Source organism: Lissotriton vulgaris, chromosome 2_2 (genome assembly GCF_964263255.1).
Source record: "Lissotriton vulgaris chromosome 2_2, aLisVul1.2, whole genome shotgun sequence".
Taxonomy (NCBI): Eukaryota; Metazoa; Chordata; class Amphibia; order Caudata; family Salamandridae; genus Lissotriton; species Lissotriton vulgaris.
Window position 1 is genome coordinate 55,259,185 of NC_141688.1, and position 26,545 is coordinate 55,285,729.

The window sequence follows — 26,545 nt, forward strand, 5'->3', positions numbered from 1 at the left end:
GCCCAGCTGTCAACCAGACGGGACTGAACAAAGAAATGCAGCAGGCACCAAATGGCTACAATAAGTAAATGCCAACTTTCTAAAAGTCCTTTAAGATAAAATGATTTGAGTAAACCAAAGAAAATAAAAATGTATGGTCATATCAAGCGTTGTGTGATCATGCAGAATGATGAGAAACTGTTATCAGTATTGGCACATATGTTGTTGTGAGATTGTTAATAGGCCTAGCCTTGCTGATTGAGGGCCAGACCCTTTCTAGTTGAAGAACTTTCTAAAAGTGGCATTTGCTAAACTGTAGTTTAAAATCTAACTTCACCTTAAGTTTTGATTTTAAATACGAGTCAAATGACATCAAACTTGAATAGTCTATCTCTTCATAATTGGGAATTACACTTAAAAGATTTAATAAGGTAATCCTAATGTTATGTTATGGGCATGGCCGGACTGGCCATAGCGGGCACCGGGCATTTTCCCAGTGGACCAGAAGGGTGGGGGCCAGTTTTCGAGCGGTAGGGGCCGGTTTTGCACCTGTGCTGCAATATCGCCCCCTGTAACAAAAGTGGCAGCAGTGCTAAAGTGGCAGCAGTGCTTCTCACTAGCATTCCCCCACCTATCCAGCTGAATTGCCAGGCTGGTTAATGTTCCCAGTCCAGCCCTGCCTATGGGAGATATAGGCCTTGAAGTAGTGAAAAACGAAATTGGGAGATTTTCACCATCAAGATATTTATAAAGTACATGTCCTGCCTTTTAAATACATTTCACTCTGCCCAGTGGTCTATACAGGGCCTTCCTTAGGGGTGACTTGAATGTATAAAAAGGGAAGATTTGGGCCTGACAAGAGAATTTACGTGTCAGGTTGATATGGCATTATAAAACTGCACACACCGGCTCTGTCGGTGGCAAGCCTGAGACAATTTCAAGGGTCTATTTATATGGGTGGCATAATCAGTTCTGCAGGCCAACTAGTATCATTTAATTTATAGGATCTGCGCACATTTTGTGTACTTTACTAGGGTCTTATAAGTAAATTAAATATGCCAGTTTGGGATGAACCACTATTACCATGTTTAGGGGGGAGAGCACAAGCACTTTAGCACTGAATAGCAGTGGTAAAGTGCACAGAGTCCTAAAGCCATCAAAATCGAGGACAGAAAAGTGTAGAAAGGCAGGCAAAAGTTCAGTGAAGGCCACCCAAAGGCTGTTAGGTCTAACAGATTTTACTTGCATTCTTTTTTCTTCCGGTGAAAGAAGAACAGTTTAATGTGTATGTTGTCGCAGTGATGTAATTTATGACAGCTTAACCTAACATTACATAGATTGCATAGTCGCTCCATCAGTGGCAAGAATCACACTTCACAGAGTTTTCATTGACTTCCTGTTTCCTCCTTCTTTATTATTTGGAAGTTCTCATCCTTTTAGTATTTTTATCCAATTCCGAAATCTTAAGATTTGGAATGTCCTAATCTCCTCCTTGCCTTTTAGGACAACTCTGTTCCAGAGTGGACTGGCTGGTCTATGTGGTCACCTTTTTGAACATATACTGTGTGCATGATCTACATTGATTTTGATCCATTAGGAATTGGATGGGAGTGGGGGGGGAATATGGAGGTTGTGCTCAGACGACAATGACACTCAGGACAGGGAACAGTGAACAGCTGTTCTTCAAAATTTCTTCAAAATTCCTTATTCTTAGGCCACGTTAACAATTCTACAGATTTCTCAACCAGAACAGCCTACATCTGTTAGCCAATAAAACCGCTCAGTTGGATAAGTTTTAACTGAACCTTTTAGGATTTATGATAAGAGCACAGACTTCAAATGAGAGGTAATAGGGATGGGCAATATTACAACTTCAAGCTTAAAGTTGCCCTTCGTGAAGATGAGCAACATTTTCCGATTTTACATGTGGCAAGGGATGCCAGTTCTGCGCGGTCAGAAGAACCGAAGATGGACATGACAGCAGGAATTGGCTGATGGATGAGTGTTTTCTCAACTGTGAGTCAGGCTGCCCATTGCCCTAAGTAGCAGCGGGGAAACGCAATGGCCACCGCTCACTCACCATTTACAGCATGTGCAGTACATGCCATTTCCCATTTTCAGAGGTACTGAACCTGCACTACTAACAGGGAAGAAAATTGTATAAGTGTCTTCAATAGTAGAAGGTTGGTAAGTGGCTCTTGAGTGGTGGCAGTGCTCTTGTGGGCTTGAGTGCCAGGGAGAACATTCTGACAGTCGAACATTATGAATTCTTGGCAACTTCACAGTTCCTGAATAGTGGAAGCCATAATATAAACTGCACATGACACCTTTCTCTCGTTCAACACACACATTACTAAGCTGTCAATGTTAGCCTGTATACTCTGAAAAACATTCTACTCTTCTTCTAGCATCCAAAAAAACAGTGGTCCATGCACCAGTGAGCCTTCATTCGGACTTTTCCAATTTCATTTATTTAGGACTTCACCAATATCTTATTCCCAGAACGCAACCCATTCAAAATGCGGGTGCTTGATGTATTTTGGGATGTACCAAAGATAACACACATCCTCTCATTTAAAGAATCTTCATTGGTTCCGTGTCAATAAAAGGAGTTTTTTCCAGGCCGTACTTTGTTATAATCTCATGTTCACTATGTGCAAAATCCTCTCAAACAGCTGATCTACTGGTGTTTCTATATTTCACAAGGGCCCCTCATGGCAGTTTCACTTTTTTCTCTACTTATTGTAAAGGCACTGAACCCTTTGACGAAAGAGATCAGGACCACAACCAATTGTCTATGCTTTTGTAGGCTGCTTTCATACATCTTCATTGCATTCCATGGTGATTCTATAAATATGCAAAAATGGCGCTTAGAAACTGTCACCATCAGTAAAAGAGACCAAGAAAAAGGCCCTGACCCTGAGAATCATATCTTGCTCCAACAACGACAACCCAGACCATCACCCCTACACATGAACACTGCAACAACCACTCTGACTTCTTGCATGAAAAATCACTAAGATCTCAAACAACTTCTAAGCCCTGCCACCCCATCACACCTCCTAGCCTGCTAACCTCATGAACCAAAGGCTATTAACTGGCAGCATGAAACCCGCTATCCATCGAGGAAATTGCAGCAATAAGAAAGACAGTCCACTCAGGGGCTCCCACAGACCCCAGCCCCTATCATATCTACAACTTGGGGAGAGCCATGGTCAGTGCTGAATTCAGTTCCATCATCAACACCTCCCTCTAGACAGCTACTTTCCCACATAGCTAGAAACACACCGAAGTCACCACCCTCCTCACAAAAACCTCTGGGATCCAAAGTACTCAGCAATTACCGAAGCATCTTGCTGCTCCCGTTCCCAGCCAAAAGTCATTGAAAAGACCATCAACAAACTGACCACCTAAAGTGCCACAAACTCCTGGACAACTCATTAATCAAGATTTCAAGACAAGCGCAGCACCAATACAGCCCAATACAGTGCTGCCACAGATGACATATCCACTATCCTAGACTGTGGACAGACTGCCACTGTTATCCTCCTCAATCTCTCTGCCACTTTTGACGCCATCTCTCACCACACACTCATGGTCAGACTACACAGTGCAGGAATACAAGGACCAGCACTAAAATGAATAGCTACCTTCCTCCCTGGAAGAACACAATGAGTCAGGCTCTCAACGTTCACATAAGAACCCAAGGACCTCATCTGCGGAGTCCCACAGAGATCATCACTCAGCCCCACACTTTTCAACGTGTACATGACTCCTCTAGCAAACATCATCAGATCCCATGAAATCGACATCATATCTGACGCCATGCTCATTTATTTCCTCTCAGACGATGCCATCACCACCAAGATAAACTTTCAACGGCAGTCTTGCTTCACACTTGCAATGGTAGCACCAGTCATTCGGAACTACTCTGTGGGTCGCAGAGCTCATGGTAAAGGAGATATTGGCACTTGAATCTTCCTCTGACACCTCCAGAAAACCCCCCTCTGCCCAGGTCAGGGTGGTGACACACCCCTAACGATCGTGGTCTTTACTTGGTACTTGGAGTTTCTTGTGAGTTCAACCACTTCTGACAGTGTTCGTTTTTCTAGTACTTTGGCACTTCAATATGCTGTGGCACGAAATTGAATTGGTGTACTGTCGAATTCCAAGACACCCCCAGTCACAGGTTTTTTTTTGTTTGTTTTATATAGCACAAACTAGACCCGAGACATTGGGTATTAGAGCGCTTTACATAGCACCAATTTCGTTACAGAAGGACACATTCATTATTGTTAAGCATTAGGAGATTCAGTGAATTGCCTAGAATCACAGAATGTTGAGTGTCGTTGCTGAGACTCGTACACGGTACCCCAGCTTCGAGGGCGACCACTCTAGCCGTAAGGCTACATCCTCTCCCCATGCTTCAATGCTGTTCCTACTATGGAGACATGTCACAGCCTCCGAACCTCACTCACAGTATCTCATTGTGGGTTGCGTCTCACATGACGATAGTGGCATCACTTTATGTCACCTGAGAACCTCTTATCTTCTGCTTCTTTTTGAGTAGCATCTTCTTTGTGCAAGGGCACCTGAAATTCTCTTCCTGACGAGTAAGTCAGCTCTTTGTTTTTTCTACAAATTTGTTTTAATAAAAATTGACCAAAGTTGTATGCTTAACAGCAGCTAATAATGAGAATGTATAGTAAGTATAATAAGTTATGGTATGATTCTCGAGCGGGGAAACTCTCATGAGTTTTTTATTCTGATGGCTTATCTTGATTTCACACAAGTTGTGAATTTTCAAATTCATTGCTTGAGCCTTATCATTGATTTAATTTTTAGCTCTCCTGGGGTGGTTAAACTTGATTCATAATCTCCTTTATGATGGATAGATCAATTCCTTGATCAATTTGCAATTCTCACACCAGACCCTTCGATAACTCAAACACCCACCTCTAAAGCTATCTTTCACTGTTGGTGACCTATGAGGAACATCATTCAGACAATGAGCGATAATGTTTAATGAGGTAGAAGGAACCCTTAAGCGGATCCGTATACATTAATTGCCTGTTCTAATGAATTCCTGTTCTCCATATTTAGGCTACGGTTCCAAAAACAGAAATAACTTTTTCAGCAAGACTCCCTTCCCAGCCTTGGTTCTCTGATGCCTTAAAAGCCTCAAACTTCAGCAGTTGGCAAAAGCCTGAAGAAGCACTTATGAGGAAGACAGCTTTCACCTATACAAATGTCAACTAATTGAATATAAAGCAAGTTTGAGAAGACCCAAAACAGCCAAACTAGTTTCTTTAATTTCAGGAGTGTCTAATTCCAGTGAAACCGTTTTGAAAGTAATAAAAGAATGATCGAATCCTCGGTAATTCTTTTACCCCCTCTCATATGGTTGGGATACCCGACACCCCCTCTCAACACAATCCCCAAGAATGGGAAGACGGAAACGGTTCTGAACTCTTGGAAGGCGGGAGGGAGTTACCCTCCCGGCCGTATTTATTAAAATATGAAACAAAAATTAAACATTAAAATAACAGTTTCATATCATGTACAATTTCATTTACACATTACGATGTTCATGGCTAACCTTAACACATCTCTAACAAAGGTTCTCCTAGCCGATACTAAAACATCCTGTAAATACATTTCTCAAAATTGAAATTGTACATCCTAACATTACGGGCCAACGGCAAGGTCGTAACCGGTGTCAGATCCCTAATACCAGAACTCCCCCCTCACTTTTGAGTGGCGGGCGCACAGAGGACTGTACCTCTGTGCCAACTTCCAATTTCCCTTGTCTTAACGGGGGCCCCTGTTTACTCGACGCCATCTTAATGGTCGTCCGAGGACTCGTGTGAGGTGTCTAGAAGGTAGCGTAGACCCCCCTCCCACCCCACACTGCTTACCACATCTGCCGTCGCAGATATCCTGGCCCCGGGAAATTCCCAGGAGGGGCCCATAGCCCCTCCTCCCCAGGGAGGGGCCTTGACCGCCTTCCCTTTCGGCGTCCCCATCCTTAGAAGGGGACCACCTCCCCGTTTGAGGGGCCACTGGCCGCCTCCCCCCGGGCGCTCCCATCCATAATGGGTGACGCCCCACCTCTAGGGATCTTCCAATTACTGCTCACCGATCATGACCTTACCGCCCGACCAAAAATAAATACGACATTTCTAAACTAAGAGAGAATAAAAGAAAATTATACTGAGCAATTCAAAGTATAACTTCTACTACACACTACATTTAACTCCGCTGCAATTACTTTGCCGAAATCCATGCTAAAAAGATCAACCATTTTATTACATATCAAAATTATCAACTTTATTCACATTAACCTGTAAAAGAAACAGTATCATGTCATTCGACTTTATTCAACACAAATCGCTGTCATCAGGGGCTGGTGGGTGGGTAAAAATTGGCTCTTTGTTCCGTCACGAGCTCACGTGCAACGGGGAGGTGCAGCTTCAGAGCACAGGAACAAGAGGATGCTTCCTTGGCTTGTTGCTCCTTTTATCCTTCTTCGGGCGGGCGTGGACCCTCCTCCAATCCGCTCCGGGGCGTGGCCATCGGCGTAGGTGTCTAGGACAGCCCCCTCTTGGGCGGGAAAAGGCGCGCCCCGGCTACGCCGCTTCGGGCATACCAGCGGAGACTCGCCTCCCGCCCAAAATGGTTTCCCGGGGGGATCGGGGTACTCCACCATACGTTCGGGGGGACTGAGCGGTCGCCCCTTTCCATATGGTTGGGATACCCGACACCCCCTCTCAACACAATCCCCAAGAATGGGAAGACGGAAACGGTTCTGAACTTTTGGAAGGCGGGAGGGAGTTACCCTCCCGGCCGTATTTATTAAAATATGAAACAAAAATTAAACATTAAAATAACAGTTTCATATCATGTACAATTTCATTTACACATTACGATGTTCATGGCTAACCTTAACACATCTCTAACAAAGGTTCTCCTAGCCGATACTAAAACATCCTGTAAATACATTTCTCAAAATTGAAATTGTACATCCTAACATTACGGGCCAACGGCAAGGTCGTAACCGGTGTCAGATCCCTAATACCAGAACTCCCCCTTCACTTGTGAGTGGCGGGCGCACAGAGGACTGTACCTCTGTGCCAACTTCCAATTTCCCTTGTCTTAACGGGGGCCCCTGTTTACTCGACGCCATCTTAATGGTCGTCCGAGGACTCGTGTGAGGTGTCTAGAGGTAGCGTAGACCCCCCTCCCACCCCACACTGCTTACCACATCTGCCGTCGCAGATATCCTGGCCCCGGGAAATTCCCAGGAGGGGCCCATAGCCCCTCCTCCCCAGGGAGGGGCCACTGGCCGCCTCCCCCCGGGCGCTCCCATCCATAATGGGTGACGCCCCACCTCTAGGGATCTTCCAATTACTGCTCACCGATCATGACCTTACCGCCACAGGCCGGATAGTTGACCGGCTATCCGGCCCCCCACAAAACTCCTACCTAAAGGTCATGGCTGCACAAACTCTTTAACCAGGCTACGAAGTCTCCTATGAGTAAAGCATTCCCCTCCCGGGACAAATGGACCCCATCCTCCAGGTACATATGGTCCCCCCTGATACATCCATGAGGAATAGAATGCAATGTACATGTACGAAACAATCTACCAAGTTTGTTATTCACCTTCTTCACCGAGTGATTCAAAGCTGACACAGAAATAGCCCCCCGCCACACCTTCCGTGGAATCATGTGGGACCATGCAATCGTGCACCCTGGAATCCTTCTCGCCAACCAACTTACTGTGGATAGTATTAATTCGAGAAGTACTCGTCGACCCGTGGTCACCAAATCATTGCCCCCAAGATGCACTATGATTACAGATGGCGGTGACCTTGTCCGCCCTAACAAACCCTCCATAAAAGTTTGAAACTGGTCAATACAGAGCCCGCCCCTTCCGTAGAAGGTCACCCTGTACCCGTATTCCCCAGCCATGTGAATCATGTCACCTGCTTTGAATACGTCTGCGGCACGCCTCACGTATGAGTGGCCGACGACCCACACCACTCTTGCCTCAGCCGGTGATCTTTGACCGCTGGTCCCCAGGTGTCGGGTCACTTGCACAGTCCGCCCCGCAAAGCCTGCTCGCGAAACTGAAAACCAAACAGAAAACAAGAAGCGTGAGTGCATGACATTTAGCTTCACAACATGTGCAACCGCACATACCTCTTATAACAATTCGAGGACCAGCGCCCCAACTGTTTCACTTTATCTACACTCAAACCCCTGGCTGTAGCCTCTGTAGCAGCACCTATCCGGAATGAGTGTGTCCCAAAATCGCTCGGGTTCAAGCCCGCTGCCGCGATTGCCATCGTTAACACCCGCTGGAACTGAAACCTGGTCAGTGGGGTGGCGTCGGTGTGCCTCAGCAAGGTTCCCCCCCATGATGCCGCCCTCTGCGCTAAATACTCCTCCACGCATTTTACCGGGCACATGGGAGACCCTGGAATCCGCTGGACAACCACACTGTCCCCGATCGCTCCCTGATCGGTCTTGGAACTGACAATTGAAACCACCATTGTCTCCCCCTTAATTTGGATGTGCTCTCGACACAGACCTCCCCCTGTATCCTGCTTGTTCCGCGCTACCAGTTCGCTTACCCGCATAGCCCCATGGAATGCTAATGCAAAAGCGGCCCGGAATAGCACCGTCTCTGTTTGAGATGAACATGTCGCCGGAAGTACGGACAGCAACAAGGACAACCTTTCTAAACCTATCGGGTGCCTCTCATCCACTCTGCGACCCTCAAGGCGTTGCCACCCTCGCAGCGCCTTTTGTACCAAAAAGGACGATGTGGGGTCCTGAATGCCATGAGCCCTTGCCATAAAAGAAATGGCGGCCCGGTGCCTATTGGCCGTAGCCACTACTTGCCTGCCTGATGTAAAGATACCAGAAATTTCAGGACATACTCCTCCTGCCCCCAGTGCTCCCCCCTAGCTGAACCCAAAAAGGACCAATAAGAACGGAACGCCCCTTCATATGCCTTCCTTGTCCTGGGTGCTAGACTCTCTCCCACGAGGTTTTGTAATCCGGGGCTCCGAGAGACCAGAGAGCTTCGGGAAATGGTGCCGCCACCGAGTCCGCTGAGGGCAGAAAACCCCGGAAGGCCTGCATATGGGAACGAGAGAGCGCATCAGCTGCCTGATTCAGTACCCCTGGCACGTGTCTTGCCCTAAAGTGGACGTTTAGTCTCATACATAGCAGGACAATTTCCTTCAGTAATCTCAAAATCCATTTGCAGCGTGCTGCCTGACTATTGATACACTCAACCACGGTCACATTATCAGACCAGAACACCACAGAGCGATCACGAAACCCCTCTGGCCAGGTTTCCAAGGCCACCAGAATGGGGAACAGCTCCAGAAACCCAATGTTACTAGTGAGTCCATTATCGTGCCACCACTCCGGCCAGGTTCGTGCCGACCATTGATTGCCGAATATGGCGCCAAAACCTACACTCCCCGCCGAGTTGGTCCACAACCCCAGTTCTTCCGAGGACACTGGCGGGTCGGTCCATACCACACGACCGTTGAAATCCGCCAGGAATGCCAACCATATGCGCATATCCTGGCGAACCTCTGTTGACAGTCTTGTGCGGTGGTGCCCTTCCCTGAGGCCCACCATGGCCTGTGCGATAGAACGGGAGAAGGGGCGAGCCATTGGTATTACTCTCAGGGCAAAGTTAAGCTGACCCACCACCTGTTGTAACTGATGGAGAGATGCCTTTCTCTCGCCGAGACATGTTTTCAGCGAGGCCCTGAACTTCATAACCTTCTCTTCGGGCAAGCGGAAGCACCCCTCTACAGAATCGAGCTCAATTCCGAGAAACTCGAGTGTAGTAGATGGCCCTACCGTCTTACCGGGTGCCAGCGGCACGCCAAATTCCTCCATCAGATTACAGAATTCCCCCAAAGCCTGTGCACATTCCATGTCCCCGGCTGCCCCCAGAAACAGAAAATCATCAAGATAATGCATAACATGTGTAAAGCCCGTGACTCTTGTGAACGCCCATTGCAAAAAAGTACTGAATTTCTCAAAATACGCACAAGAGATGGAGCAACCCATTGGCATACATTTATCCATGTAATAGCGTCCCTGAAACATAAAACCTAGGAGACGCTGATCATCGGGGTGTACCGGGAGCAACCGGAACGCTAACTCGATATCTGATTTAGCCATCAGCGCTCCGGGCCCCAGGCGATTCAACATGGCGACGGCCTCATCAAAGGATGCGTACCGCACCGAACAAACTCCTGGGTCAATCGCATCGTTCACCGAAAGGCCCCTAGGAGCTGACAAATTATGTATTAACCTGAACTCCCCTGGGTCCTTTTTGGGAACCACTCCCAAAGGTGAACAAACAAAATTTCCAACTGGTGGTATGTCATATGGTCCAGCAACCCGACCTCGGGCCAGTTCCTTACCAATCTTTGCCTGTGCCACCGCCGTATTCTGTTGAACCGATAGTTGGTTCTTACATTGTGCGTCCCCCTGAAAATCCCCCGCCGGGATGCGGAAACCATATGAGAAACCGTCTCGCAACACCCCGGCGGAGATATGATCAGGGTATTCGTTCAGCCAAGGGATAAATGCCATGATATCAACCGGGGTAGGTAATGGCGCCCCTCGGTCTATTTTAGACCTGTTTGGCGCCCCCTCTACCTCCCGTATCACCAGTCTTGGCTCTGCACGTACTCTCGGGGTGTGAGGACTGTCCGCACCCTGCACACTCATGCCTGAACCTGCACGATCCCTGTGGCCTAGAACACTTGCCTCTGTTAAAGCTCCAGCAGACCCCTTTCTTACCCGGGTTGCCATTATTCTTTGTGTTCTGATCGCTGTTTGAACCCGCCCGAAAGGGGGCCCCAAAAGAATGGCGGGAGGGCTCCACCCCGTTCCCGCCTAAAAATGGCGACTTCGCCGTGCTCGACTTCTCAATTTTCTGCCAGGAAATGGAGTCGAAACAATCCCACGTCAGAGATGAGTCGTACTCTTTGGACTTACGAAATATGCTATCGTAACAACACCATTGATTGCCCCCGTATGATTCATAAAAGTCCATGATACGTGTCTGATAAACGGCTAACTCCACCACTAATTCGGGCCTACGTTCCCCCATAATTGCAGTGAACATTCCAAACGCTCTGGCCCAATTAGAGATCGTTTCATCTACTCTGAAACCCGCCATCTTTGCGGGCCATACACTAGGGTGCAAAAACTCTTTCTGGTTTTTTACATGCTCAATCTCATAGTGATCGGTCAACAGGGAAAACATGTTCACATATTTATCCGCCCAAATCCTTTCTTTCACCTCGATCGGGATATGTTGAACGACTTTTTCCCTTCTTGAGGGTACCGATCCCTCCCCCGCCATCGGCAATGGCTGCTTACCTGAACCAGTAGCTGTAACCGTTGTCGCTGCCGAACCAACGCCCGATACCGGTTGTTCCACGGGAGCCTGCGGGGAAACAAGAGGACACGGTGCCTTCGCAGCATCTTTCGATTGCCGCAACTGCTTCATTATCGACCTGGCTTCTTCAGCCGTGGCCCCCTCATTCCCTCTGCCCAACCATGCCGCCAACTGGGCAGCCAGCTCTGGAGGCATATCCTCCTCGTTCACAGGAGTGACCACCACAGGGATTGGTTGTCCCGCGTTCGGGACCGGAACTGGGGCCTCGATCGGGGCGACCGGGTCCGCTGGAGGTGATTCGGGAACCGGGGCCTCCCCACCCGATGCCCCCTTCTTGGCCCTTCTACCTCTCCCGTTAGGGACCACTCCCGGCAATGCTGGTCCGATGACTTTCTTTGGTCCACCCGCACCGTTCATTGCCGCCATCTGCTTCTTCATGTCCGCCATGTCCTTCATCAGCATACGAAGCATCTGGTCGGTTCCGACCCTCTTTCCGACCTTCTTGCCAGGCATCGTCCAAGGGTAATCCTCAAGGTCCTAGGTCAGGAAGCTTCGAACTCGCTGAAAGAAGAAACACAAAAATTAAATTCTCAAAATTGGCTCTTCGTTCCGTCTCGAGCTCACGTGCAACGGGGAGGTGCAGCTTCAGAGCACAGGAACAAGAGGATGCTTCCTTGGCTTGTTGCTCCTTTTATCCTTCTTCGGGCGGGCGTGGACCCTCCTCCAATCTGCCTCCGGGGCGTGGCCATCGGCGTAGGTGTCTAGGACAGCCCCCTCTTGGGCGGGAAAAGGCGCGCCCCGGCTACGCCGCTTCTGGCATACCAGCCGAGACTCGCCTCCCGCCCAAAATGGCTTCCCGGGGGGATCGGGGTACTCCACCATACGTTCGGGGGGACCGAGCGGTCGCCCCTTTCCAGTAATTTCGTGATAAGCTGTCCATTACTTTATTGATAAGATTGAAACAATGTATGCCATTAACTCTTGATCTGTCATAATTGTCTTCTCTAGCTCCTCTATTATGGAGTGCACAGTTACCCCTCTAACTAATTCTGCTTCTCCTATTGAGGATGATACCACTTTATTATTACTCCTGTCTATAAAATTAGGTTCTTCAAATTAAATGTGCCCCACTACAGTATTTCATGTGCAATCTGAAGCTGTCAGTCCGGGTAAGAGAGATAATGAACCTTCCTTTTCATTCTGGAAAGTGTACAAAGTTTGGAAAGAAAGTGTAGTTAAACCTCTGCTAGAAAAGCTGCGTTTGGACCCCTTTTTTCTTCCTACTTATAATCCTATCTCTCTACCACCCCTGCTAGCCAAGATTGGTGAGAAATATTTGCCTATATGGTTATCAGTCCTCCTAGAATGCCCCGGCTTTTTGCACGTGTCTCAAATAGGATTTAGACCCAGAATGTCCACTTAGGCTGCCCTAGTATCTGCTCTGAATTCGCTTAGGTAAAGTAGAGACTCATGATATCCAGCACGTCTCTTGCTTGTCCATCTCTCAGCTGTATTCGAGTGTTTGCGCATTCAATCATGATAAAGCCTTTGTCAGATGTTGGTTTGAGTGATTGTCATACGCTGTTTTTCCACCTTTGTGATCGATTGTAGCCAGGCTCTGGAACTTTAAACCATCCAGACCTGAAAGGATGAAGGTGACCTTAAGGGTCCTCGAGGGCTCCTTGGTGTCCCCCATTTTATTTATTATTTATGTCTACCCCCTGAGGCACTGATACAGTCCTTCAGCCTAGAGTGTGAGTCATATGCTCATGATGCGCAACACCTGCTCAGTTTTGATAGAGCTCTGAATGCAGTTCAGAACTTCGTTGAACCATGTCTTGTAGCTGAACAACCTTGGATGAGTATTTAACAGGCTCAAAGTAGATAAAACTGAGATTCTGTTCTCTGGATCCGGATCCCTACTGACAGCCGAGCTTTAATCCTAAATTACACCACTGTGTCTTCCTGTTCCTCCCATCTCAAATGTGTGAGAAAGAGTCTTAACAATTTGGGGGAGCTATTCAAACGAGGGGGCATTACAAGGGTGGGACATGGGCGTACCCATGCAACCACCCATGTCTTTTGACACAAAGCCATAATTTTGCAGCAAAAGACAACACTCCTTCAAAGGAGGCTCTAATAGGAGAAATGCTTTCATTTCTCCGTACTTTTCTGACTTTGCATGCGTGTTGCACTGTGCAGCACGCACACAAAGAGGGAAAAGATTTGCATCTTGTCTAGGCATAGTAGTTTGTACAGGAAGGCTAGCAATCCTGTACGAAAAGTAGGCTAGACTCATGCGTACACCGTGTGCTATGGTGATAAGGTGTTTGACTGCTGGACAGCTGCTGAAATCAGTGCCGGCACAGAGGACAGGGGAGGAGAGAGCAATATCTCGGAAGATATAACGCTTTCCTGCTCCCTGCCTGTTGCGCAAGGCACTGCAGCTTCACGGGAGGGCTGCACTGCGTTGCACTGATTTTTTAAAAATCTCCCCCTATATCTTTCAAATACAGATCTATTGTGGTGACAACCTTCACTCTCTGTAGGATATGTGACTATGTCAATGCCTACTATCTAGGTTTCATAGGCAAACCTCTTGTCCTTTTTAGGTTTCGCCTGGTGTTACTGCGCAAGCAGTTCGCGCAGGCGAAATCTAATGTTTACAATAATGGATATAGGAACGTCCCCCGGCTCCCATTGGCTAGCTCCATAAATGGAGGCTAGTCATTGGAAGCCGGATCTGTCCGTCAAGGCCGGACCAGATTCGGGGGCGTTCCCACGATTTTTTCCCTCTCCGCCTCTGCGATGTCCTCATCGCGGCCGTGGGCGGGGTTTATTTTTTTTTGTTGTCCAGGTTTGTGTTCATCATTCCGCGGCCGCCCGCCGCCCGAGGAAGTCCAGGTGAGTGTGTTCCTTTCCCGCCCCCCCTCCCGCTGTCCGTTCCTTTCCCGCCCCCCTCTCGCTGTCCGTTCCTTTTCCGCCCCCCCTCCCGCTGTCCGTGTGCTCGTAGGTGCTTGTTGCCCTATCTGGCCGCCACCACGCATGCCGTAGCAGGTCCGCTGAAGCCGCTGGTCACCGGGATTCCGGTGGTGGCTGAAAAGTTGCAGCTGCTTGTTTTCCCTCTGGGCTTGTTTTTGGCCATACATGCAGATTAATTACATCAGAGTGCATATATTTTTTACAAACAAAGTTTTGTTTTTTCACTCATAACTTGTGGTTATATGCATGCTTGATTAGGTGTGCCTGCTTGTGTTTGTATATTCATACGTTTGGTTGTGTCCGATTCACATTGCTGTTTTTCCTGGCTTTCTCTTTGTGCCTGAATGTGTGTGGTATATGTAGCTAAAGTCAATAGCACACATTTTCCCATGTTCACTGTAACGTGTATCAGTATTTTGGCTGGCCACTTTTGAGCCCTGTTGTTGGAGCGTTGTGGGGTGTGGGGGGCATAATTTGCACGTCTTGGTTGTCATGAGTTACCTGTGAACATTCACAGACTCTGTGTACAATAAGCAAATGTATAAGCCTGGCAGACCTTGCTTTGCTGAAGGCACCCAGACCTATCAACACCCTGTTACCGTAGATAGTCCTCCTCTTGGTTTCCCTTCATTGAGCGAGCGTAATAAACTAGAACCCTCAACTATTAGTCTACCAACCTAACGGACTAACCATTACGGCTATGTTGTGCGCACTGTCTTGAATGCTAGAGTCTCAATTACATTTTTGGCCAGTTTCAGGAAAACACTGACACTTAAAATCGAAAGGGATCGGTTTTCTAGAAAGAAATGATTGCATAGATTACCTAAAAATAGGATAATGACGAGCATCCCTACTAGTGCCCTGTGATTTCAGCTAGACACATACACAGCTTTCAAGGAAACCACATAATACACCAAAACATAATTTCCTATTTTTTGTGTTATTCGAACAAGCATGTTCTATATTTCTGTGTGTGGTGCTTGGAACACTTTAATAATATAAATCTAGCTTCAACTTGTGGTATTAACAAAGCCACAAGCTTAAAATATCTCTTTTGCCTGTGGTAGACTGTCAAACTTGAATTGTTTGTTTTCATTTGAAACTTTTGGCATCAGGGTTGGGACCGTTATGCATGACCCGTTGACGTCATACATTAAATGCCACAATCCTTGGCAGATGTCCTTTTTTCCCTTTTTTCTGTTGCCAAGAACAGTTCCCCCTGAACACTTCAGATTCTAACTGGGCCTAGATTGATTTCTGCAGTTTTACTCTGGGTTTGGCTCTTCATTATTTCCTAGAAAATGTTATGCGGGAACTGTAAATACCTGTTCCAGTGGCAGGCAGCAGAAGGTGCGTGTTTCTGTTCCCGTCTGCGGGGGAGGGCTCGGTAGTAAACATTGCGGTGCTCTGGGTGGTACTGCCGTGGGAGCCGCAGATGATAAACTCACAGGGGGCTGGCAGCGCTGCCGGGCATTGGAGGGCGAGCAAGGAGGCCGCGCCCGCGTCTCGCCACGAGACAGTAGCGACATGGAAGGTTGTTTGCGTTTGTGCATGTTCCCAAGTGGCAAAACTACATCTCGCAGTTACGCTGTATTTTGAAGGTGTGCTCTAATTGTATTACGTCTGTCTTATTTATAAACCTGTCCGTCAGCATACAGCCAAGATGCGGCATGACACCAATCTACAAATTGTAATACTTCAAGAACATTATAGAATTAAAAATATAAAAACACATCAAACATTTGTAAATATTATAGCGTTGTTTTCAAGAATGCGGTGCACAGTTCTAGAAGCAAAATAGTATGCATATTTCTATTTACTTTCCGAGGAAAGCAGATCCTCAGTCACACCACATTGCTGCTTGGCATTTTTTCAAGTCGGGCCTGGCCTTGCATCTAGTGCATATGTGCAGTGTTTATGTATTTTAGACTCCAGAAGAATGGCCTTTTTGGTGGAGTCCACTTCCACATTACTACTTCTTTGTCGCAGTCCTTACTTTATTGAAGTGTGTCCACCGCTTCCCAGGCGGACCCAGTCCTGGTTTTTTTTTTTGGTCTGGATTCCAGCAGACTACGTTGTGCTTCTGGCTGAATTTCCTCCTTCTCTGGCCCTTGTCCTCATCATTATGCATGAGAGTGAGTGGAACTTGCTGGCAGAAGAAATGAGGGGTAAATTTTCCGCAATTTGCTTAACTGTGTTCCTGCTATATGCAACATGTTGTTTTCCAGCTCTTTGGACTCACTGTAAACCTCTCCCCTGTGCTTCCGAGATAGTTGCCATGGCAGGCTTTCTAGATATCCAGGTTTTTCGGGTCTTACACTCCTGTATTTGGTCTTGGTATTGGGAATCGTTTGGGAGTAGCCCATTTTGTTTGTCCTACATTGGATCGTTCTGCCTGCTTTGTCATGTCAGGCAGGTGGCTTGGTGCTTATAGGCATGACCCGGATGAGGACTTACGTTCGAGTGGAGCACATTACCCGTGCATTCCTTCACCTATTGTAAGGTAAGAGACCACACCCGCATACTCTGTTCGTACGATGGATACTCCCCTACATCACTCGTGGGATTCCTCTTTTTACTACACCGTCCGTGAGCTGGTTCTGCGGTCCGGTAGCTGCTTTAACTCTTCCTCTCCGTTTTTGCAGCTCCACCTTTTGGACCTACACATCCTGCCACGACCGGCTATTTCACCCAGAGCTTTATTTTAATTTTAAAGATATCCTTCTCGGACCGTCTCTAGCTGTTACAGTTTGTCAAGGTACGCAACACCAGACTCACCAGTATTACATTCTTTCACCACCCGTCATTACATGTATGTGCATTTTAACTGCACCATTACTGTTTCCACACAATCTCTATTCCTTGCTCCACTACTGTCTCCGTCATTCACGCTCCCTCTACCCTGGGTCATTCGTCATTCTGCACCGCTGCATGTTTCCCTATCCGCATTCATGCCCATGTACTGTCTCTTTGCCATTTTCCAGATCGCACCTACAGCCACGTGCCTTTTCTACGTGCCATTCGTTATACTGTACATGCATAATTATTTGTGCACACAGGAGTTTTCCCCACCTGCGACTTTGTAGGAGTGGACGTACCCAGTGAGTGCCCATGCCCTACGGCTCCGCATTATCTCCACAGTTGATAGGCGCCCATGAGCTCTTCAGCGCGCCATTTGCTATCACCTATACTAATTGTAGTGCACATTTGTACATGTGTTCACACGCAACCTTTCCCTAATAAGCACTTTCTTTTAGTTTGTGTGCACCCCATTCTGCCTAGTCCTCTCTACACCGCATCTTAACCATTCAAATTTCACTACACACTGTGTTTTTCGACTATACACATTCATAGTAAAACAGTGATTTGTCTGCCTTCAGTTACTTTTGACCCTCGAATTTGGGTTTGTTACCACTTACCAATACCGAGTACCAGTGATGTTATAGACTTCTCCGGCATGTTTCGGTCTTCTCTTAGGAACGTACGGGGGGGGGCGGGCTCTGTGTGTGTGTGGCTTTGTGTGCGTGTGGCTGTGTGCGTGTGTGGGTGCAAATGCAATAGGTCTCGCATTTGCCAAAGATTAAGCTGTTGACATTGTGAATGACAATGCCATTTATTTATCTATTTTCAAAACCAACACATAAATAAACAATTTGTCATTTACAATGCCAATAGCTCTAACTTTGTCAAAGGCGAAACCGTTGCATTGTGTGTGTGCTGTGAGAGCTGTGTGTGATGTGAGAGCTGTGTGGGCTGTGAGAGCTGTGTGGGCTGTGAGAGCTGTGTGGGCTGTGTGGGCTGTGAGAGCTGTGTGGGCTGTGAGAGCTGTGTGGGCTGTGTGGGCTGAGAGAGCTGTGTGGGCTGAGAGAGCTGTGTGGGCTGAGAGAGCTGTTGGCAATGTAAATAACAATGACATTTATTTATAAGTAAAAAAAAAAATGTCATGAGCAATGCCAATAGCTCTAACTTTTCCAAAGGCGAAACCATTGCATTGTAAATGCTTGTTTTAGTTAATCACGAACACTACCATTAGAGGAGCTTTCCGATTTCACAGATATGAACATATTTCAGAGGCTATACATAGGCTGCATTGCCCGGTGTAGGTAGCGCAGGTGGTGGAGAAAATCATGCCCATTACCCTGGCCACTCGTAATAAGGGCCGTTGGGTATTCTAGTAGTTCCGTTCTGTGACTGGTTCTGGGCATTTCTGTACTATTGGGATTTCCATGCAGACCTGCCCAATTGTGCTCTTTGTTACAAGTGTGAGTAGGGGGCATTGAGGCTCCTCTTAGGAGCACAGAAAAACATAGAGGCAAGTGAAGCTGCTCCACTTAACCATCCATTAACTTGTAGGGGGAGCCAATCTCTCTTACAGCAATGGGTCACAAAAGTGAACCCTGTAGCTTTAACCCCTTCCATGCTGGGCCGATTTTTCTCGTGTGCTGAGCTTTTAAAGAATCAATGGCTTCATGACGGCCCCCAGCCGTCATCAGCACACGAGCACTGTAATGCATGACGGATGGGGGCCGTCATCAGCATGGAAGGGGTTAAAGGAATCCTGTGTTTCTTCTCTAACAACACTCCTGTCCACCCCACTGAAAATGATCTCTAGTAGGTACTTGTGGAGTGTTGCAATAAATATCTCCTGCCTATGCTCCCTTCCTATCCTTCGTCATAGGTACCACCAATGTATATATGATACAAAATGGAACCCACTGTGGCAACAGCTACTTGTGTCATTCATTCTCTAAATACATATTCTACACAGAAGTAGCACACACATGCAACATGCTGTACTTGGATGGGGAATGGATGCTTTTGTAAAGAGCAGGCAGAATAATTAGAAAAGGATGCGAGACAACATTAAAAAGCTCTCCCAAACAGGTGACCGGAATAAGGCCTATCTTGCAGCTATAATCACTTTACTGCCAACATTGGCAGTCCTGGGCTGTCCAGTGACATGACATAAAGAAAATGCATATAATGTGCTTTCCCAATCACAGAGCCTGCTCAGTCCATATCATTGGAAGGCTTCCTAGCAAACCCATTATCACTGTGTGTTTCTGACGTGGGTGGTCAAAAACAATATGGCTTACTAAAAGGACCTCATTAGATGGTTGCACACATTCCAGAGGCATGAAGAGGACTTTTCTACACCCCTGCTCCCAACTCCCATACAATTTCCTGCAACATGATGTCCTTGGAATTTCCTTGGCCAGCAAATTGCACTGCTGCAGGTGGCGAGACCCCCCACGAACACTGGTATGTCTGATAGAGGACAGCTAGGACACCATGGGTCATAGCAGCAAGGTAAGGGTCAACTCCCAAATTGCCAGAGTATCAACCACGTCTGAAATGTGGCCTAGACAATGGGGCTTTGGGCCAATAAATGCATTTGGTGGTTTTAGGCAAGTTGGTGGGTCAGACTGCCCATGCTAATATTAATGCCTGAGTATCATGGGGTTTTGAGCAGGGAACAGACTGAATGGCTGCCGCGCAGCACCTGGCTCCCTCCCATCACCCCTGCTCACACGGGGGTCCACATGTTGTCAAGACAGCCCAAAATGAATAAATAGTTACTCAGAAGCATGGAGCCATGGCGAGAAATGAGGTGGAGTCATGAGGGCAGGACCTTGTCCATGGAGGGTCCAGTCCGAATCGTCACCCCAAGGGATGTGCTTCTGGGGTGCGGAGAGCACCAGTGAGATTTGCTATGCGAATGCTTAAGATGCCGTCCAGCTGCAGGCCGCGCTGTCCGTGGCCCGGGGGAAGGTGCGAGGGCTCCGGGAGCGGAGGACTGCCGCGGGGCGGGCTCCAGAGAACTGGAGAGGAGCCGGCCAGTCATGTGCTACATTCAACGCGGCGTGCTCAGTCAGCGTCCAGGGGTGATGACTATAACACCCGGTCATCTCAGGGGCGCTTCAGGAGCATCAACGCAAGGAAGCCCGGGTCGTGTCTCGAAGGTCCAGGGTACGAGATCCACCGCTGGACCAATGTGCAGGGAGGCCAGTGCAGGGTCCGATCCAGGGTCGTGTCCCGAAGGTTTTGGGAACAGTATAAAGCACCGGACTAGTATGCGGGGGGGCTCAGTGGAAGGTCCGACGACTGCTATGGATTCGAGGACCCAATGAATTCCTTGGGCTCCGGAGCAGATCGAGATTCAGCTTCAGGGGCGACAGGATCAACCAACAGACTGCCGGACTAGTCTGCAGGGGGGCCATGTGTAAGGACCGAACGCTGCTGCGGCAGCGAGGTCCCAGCAGTTTCCCTTGACTCTGTTGCACCTTAAGAACTCACTGGGTCACTCTCATGGACTTCTCTACTTTTGTCCTGCCCGCCATTTTGCTGCTGTTCTCTGCCATTTTTCTCTGGACCCTGACCCGCCATCTTGCCCATTCCCTTGTCCTTGACCCTTTTCCCTCTTTTGCCCCTGAACGATCCTCTGATTTGCCTTTTCTCCATACCCTTGTATCCCTCCCACCTTCCTTGGTGCTGTGACTACGTTCCCCCTCTGACCCCTTTAATGGAACTTTGCTCTCCTGGGTTTTTTGGGGGTTTTTTTTTGGGCCTTGACCTGAGAAATTCTACTATTTGTATATACATGTATATAGAGATAACTCTAACCACTAGTATATGCAGTAGACCTGTACTCTCTACCATTCCTATGTGACTCTTAGAGTTTATCCATTTCTATCTCTTCCTTGAGTGACGTTACAACTTGTACATTTGCAATTTTTTCTGTTTGTATCTCTTCCTTGTGTGACTCTACAACTTGTACATTTGTAATTTTTTCTGCTTGTATCTCTTCCTTGTGTGACTTTACCACTTGTACATTTGCAAATTGTTTCTGTTTGCATCTTTTATGTAACTCATGTAGTCCTACGTCCTCATGTATCGCTACTGGTTCTTATGTAAAGCGCTCAGACACCTTCGGGTAATGTTTGCGCTATATAAAATCGCATTAAATAAAAGTAAATAAATAAAATAAAAAAGCACACTTCATTTTTCTGATCAAAGCTACGGCTTATCTGTAACTATCCAAATTTTAAAAACATGACGTAAAATGGTGCGCCATCAGGCTTTGCATCTTTACACACACCTATGAATCACAGACCTGATAACGTTTCAGCAAATGATTCCAAGTTGTGCAGCAATGTCTTTGCAACTTCATATCCCCCTAGTGGTGATAACTGAAGGGAAACTTATAAAATGCCCCCATTGTTTAAAACATTGTGCTTGAGAACCAGATTATCATGAGGATTGATATTATTATTGTTCATATTTGAATTATTATATCACTGCATGAACTATTTCTGTTCTGCACCCTTCACCAAGCTAAGAAAACCAACATTTCTGGATGCTTTTGTTGGGAGGTACGGTGCAAAGAAAAATCAGAAGGAGGCTTGGTCCCTTACCCCAGCTGGGATGAGGTAGTTCTGGATGACAGTGTCCTGCTGTATGTACCTCTGCAAGCTCACGGCCACTGGGTGCAGCCTGTGGGAAAAGAGACACACAAAGTGATGGAGTCAGTGCTAAACGCAGACCTTACCCGGACAGCGGATCTCACACTGGCCTAGAAATGGCTGTGTACGTGTTATATCTTCTGCAAGTCTCTGCTTCCCCAAATGAGGAAGGTGCTGGTAGGTGGTCAGTAACGGGAGTGGCATGACATTTTTAAGAGAAGAATACTGTTTGGTAGTAGTAGCACAAAAACAGGTAAACATCTCAATGCGTTCAGTTTCAACCTGGAGAGATTGGCAGTGCTTAATTTGTGCCGGTAGTTGTAGGTGAGGGTACTGGCACTTATTTTTGAGACCAGGACTTATATTTCAACATCAGACTTTGACCAATGTCAAGAGACAGAAAGGTGAAAAAGGGGAGGAGGAGGGAGGACGAGATAGACAGTAAAGTGGCGACAAAACGATTAAGCGGGAATATTACAAACATGCAAGAGGGAAGTAAAGAGGCAGTAAGTGTAGGGTGGTGGAAGCATGAGGCATGAGGTACAAGGCAAGGCAGACTGGGTATTCCACGAGCCGGGCATTTGACAGTGCCGGTATTCATCAGCACCAGTGGCATTTAGGGAAAACTTTGATTCCCTGCACTAATGTTGTTTCTTTTAGAAATTAAGCAATGGTTATTAGTAATATTTCCCGATCTAAACAGTGGATTGAATAAGAGTGCAAAGTAGACTTCTCTATCAGCAATATCGAAGAACTTTGCAAATGGAGGTCAATAAAGAGAAAGAGGTAGAGAGCCTGAAACGTAAGTCCTTCTCAGGGAGAGGCCTGTGACTGCATACTCAAATACACTGAGCGTCTTGCTCACATTTTTTTTTTTTTTTTTTTTAAGCTTTGACTGCCAGTCCTAAATGGTATTATTCCTGCCTGAGTATCCAAAGCTTTTAAAAACGGTTCTAATGAAAGGGCAAACAATAAAGGTGATAGGGGACACCCTTGACGTGTACCCCTCTTGATTGGAAAACAATGTGACGTGAGACCGCCATAGCTAGTGTATGCTATTGGATTGTCATAAAGTGCCCGAATCCCATTTAAAAATTGTCCACAAAACCCCATTGATCCCAATACATGCCATAAATATTCCCACCCCACCGATCAAACGCTTTTTCAGCGTCAAGCATTATCATAGCCAGGGGGGTAGCCTCTATTTCTGCTATATCGAACGCAGTTATTGCCGAATTGACATGAGCTGATGTATCTCTCCCTGTTATAAACCCATGTTGCTGTGTGTTGACAATTTTAGGCATTAGTGGTGCTAATCTTCTAGCCAAACATTTTGCGAAAATCTTTGCATCAACGTTGATCAGGGAGATTGGCCTATATGAGCCCATCTCCTCTTTAGGTTTACCCTTTTTATGAAAAAAAATGATTTTGGCTTTATTCCAAGAGCGGGGAGCTGACCCGGTTCTACCAATATAAGTAATTACTTCTAAAAGAAAGGGTGTTAGCTCGTCCAAACATGATTTGTAAATTTCCAGAGGGATGGTGTCCTCGCCAGCAGATTTTCCTAATGGCAGTGATTTTATGGCCCCCTTTAGTTCTTCATTGGTTATTTCTAAGGTCAGTTCCTCTGTCTCATTTCTTGTTATCTTATTTGTTAAATTTTCTTTTAAATAGTTTTCGATTGTGTAGTCGTTGGGCATGTTCTCTGGTGTATACAAAATTTCATAATATTTAGCAAATTGTTGAATTATATCGTCTGGCTGATTGTATCTCTTGTTATCAACCCCTGTGATTTGGGAGATCATAGACTCCGCTCTATCCTCTGCTACTTTAAATGCTAAGATTTTTCCAATTTTGTCACCACCTTCATATTGTGAAAATTTATATTTATGGATCTGTGCACTCCTTTTCTTTAAAAGAGTTTCTTTGCTTTTACATTTTAACTGGCTAAGGTTTGCACTAATATCCAGGGTTGGGAGATTATCTCTTAGGGCTTTTACAAACTTTATCTCCTCGGCTACAATATCAGAAGTCAAAGTTAAATTATGATTACGTCTTTCATGATTCTGTTTCAAAACAAAGGTTTGTGTAAATCCTCGAATGCTGGCTGTACAAGTATCCCACACTGTTAAGCAGGAGGCTGTGTTTCTGTTAAAAGTCAAAAATTCTGTTATGTGGTGTTTTAATTGTGAAATGAAAGTCGTATCTGATATTAAATTCCTGGGGAAAGTGAAAGCTCTTGGAGGTTTATGTTTCAGAGACGTTTCAAATTCAATCATAATGGGATTGTGGTCAGATGTAATACGTGGGTATATTACCATATTTGTGGATCTCATCAAGGTGTCTGATATGAAAGCCATATCTAAACGTGAGCACAGCCTATGGGGAGCTGAGTAAAATGTATAGCCTGAAGAGTTTGGGTATAGCGAGCTCCATACATCTTTAACATTATGTAATTTACATAGATCTAAAATAGATGCTCTATTTTTAGGCATTCGTTTATAATTACCCGGGCGTGTTGTATCCGTCTGGCAGTTCAGAATACAGTTAAAATCACCCATTATCATTACTTCTCCCTCCCAATCTAATAGCGCAATGTTTAGTTGTTCAAATATTCTGGGATCTTCTTTGTTAGGTCAATATACAACACATGCTACAAACTTCGCATTATCGAAACAAAGTTGGGCAATTGCCGACCTCCCCCATTTATCACCCTGTGTTTTAGTTATTTCTGCCTTGAACCTTTTGTCTTTTAATATGGCAACCCCTCTTATAGAAGACGTAGCTGCAGAATTAATTATCATCTCAAAGCCCAGTTGACTTAACAGCTTCTTATCTTTGTCTATAATGTGAGTTTCTGACAAAAATACTAAATGAGGATTATATAATCTTAATTCTTCAGCCACTAATTGCCTCTTGCGTTTGTTGTTCAGCCCTGACACATTCCATGCCAAACATCTAATGTTATGCATCTCTAATGAGAAAAGTGATGACAATATTCAGCATTATTTTATGTGATTCAAGATAAAGAATACATTTTAGTAACAAAGCCAGCCCTCCCTCCACCTTCCCCCATCTCCCACACCCACACCCACCCCAAACTGCGAAGACCCACCCCCCTCCCCCCTCTTACCTACTGCTGCCGCTAACAAGGCAGCGCCTGCGGCCGGAACCAAGGGTCCCCCCCCCCCTCCACCCGAAATGTCAACTAATGAAATTGTTATTGCTTCATCAAGACTGGTGACTAAATATGTTAACATAATAAAGCAAAAGTTAGGTATTTAGGTATTAGAAGTGTCCGTGTCCCAACCTATAACTTAAATTCGATTTCTATCTATCTAAAGTTTCTAAATCTCTTATATGAAGACAACTGAAGTGCTCCTCGTTTTCTTTTCAATCTTTACTTTTGTTGACTCTTATTGAGACTGGCCAAATATTCCTGCGCCTCACAAACTTCGCTAAAGAAGTTTGTACGTCCTTTCATGATTACTTTAAGTCGGGCAGGTTCTTGTAAATATGCTGAGCCTCCCAATTTGTTGATTGGATCTATCAGTTTGTGCATTTCCCATCTTTTGTCCATCGTGGTTTTGCTAAGGTCTGACCGTGCAAAGATGGTAATAATTATTGGGGTATTAGGCTTAGCTTTTTGCCACACAGCTTGTCGGAGCAGAAAGTTGCCGAAATGCATCAAGATTGGGCGTGGGAATTTACTATTCTGGCGTTTTTGGACAAGTGGAAGTCTATGTGCTCTCTGCACTTGAGAGTCCCAGTCCCAGTCTGAGAGATCCGGAAATGCTCGAGGTAGCAATTTCACTAGAAAGGCCCTCGGGTCGGATCCCTCCAGCCCTTCCGGGATTCCATAAAGTTTGAGGTTAGATCTTCTTTGACGAATTTCTAGGTCCTCAACTTTCCCCTGAAGTTGAGTTAGTTCTGCATCGTGGCGCCCCATAGTGGCAGTGGAAGTGTTCCTTCTTCTACTAAGACTGTACGTTGCTGAAGCTCTATTATCTCCTGAGTGATACCCTTTAGTATGGAGGCTATATCCGTTATGGAGGTTTGCAGTCTGATATTATCATTTTTCAACTGTTGATAATGTAACTCCGATTCTGCCCTTTGATCTATCAGAAGTTTTAGTATAGTGTCTAATTGGGGGTGATCAGTATTTCCCAACTTAATAGCTTCCGTTGAGTTTGGATTCATATTTTCAGCAGGTAATTTGTTTATGTCAATGTCCATATCGGATATCGGTAGATCAGATGCCGTTGCCACTGATAGAAGATCTTTTTCTTCTTCTTCTGTATTCTGCTCGATAAGAGCATGATTAGGAGTTTGCCGTACCTCGTTGTCTGTAGGACTGCCCCCAGAAAGCCTTAAAGTCATAGTCTTGACTGGCCCTTTGGCTTCTATCCACTTCCTTAGCGGACTTTTTTCACTGACCATTCTTTTTGAGATCAAAGGGGCTGTTCCTGTAACCAGGCTAGACAAGGCTCTACCTTTCTTCTTGTAAGTTGTCTTAGCTTTGCCTCTGCCTACTCAGAGTCTTATCCATGGACTTATCCAGTTCCTCTTCTGTATCATAATCACTGTCTTCAGAGGAGAAATGTTCATCAGCCAGTTCCAAAGTTTGTCCTGAGCCATGATTACCCACAGAACATGTAGCATGACTATCACA

The 26,545-nt window shown here is 46.2% G+C and overlaps 1 protein-coding gene across 1 annotated transcript in view; it reads right to left on the reverse strand.

Annotated features, from left to right (window-relative positions):
- LOC147729003 (cholesterol side-chain cleavage enzyme, mitochondrial-like) overlaps window positions 1-26,545 on the reverse strand; it is a 228,275-nt gene that overhangs the window by 13,209 nt on the left and 188,521 nt on the right. Inside the window, exon 7 of the mRNA XM_086959279.1 lies at window positions 21,826-21,904. Coding sequence (XP_086815405.1) covers window positions 21,826-21,904 — 79 coding nt within the window. The remainder of the gene's footprint in view (window positions 1-21,825; window positions 21,905-26,545) is intronic.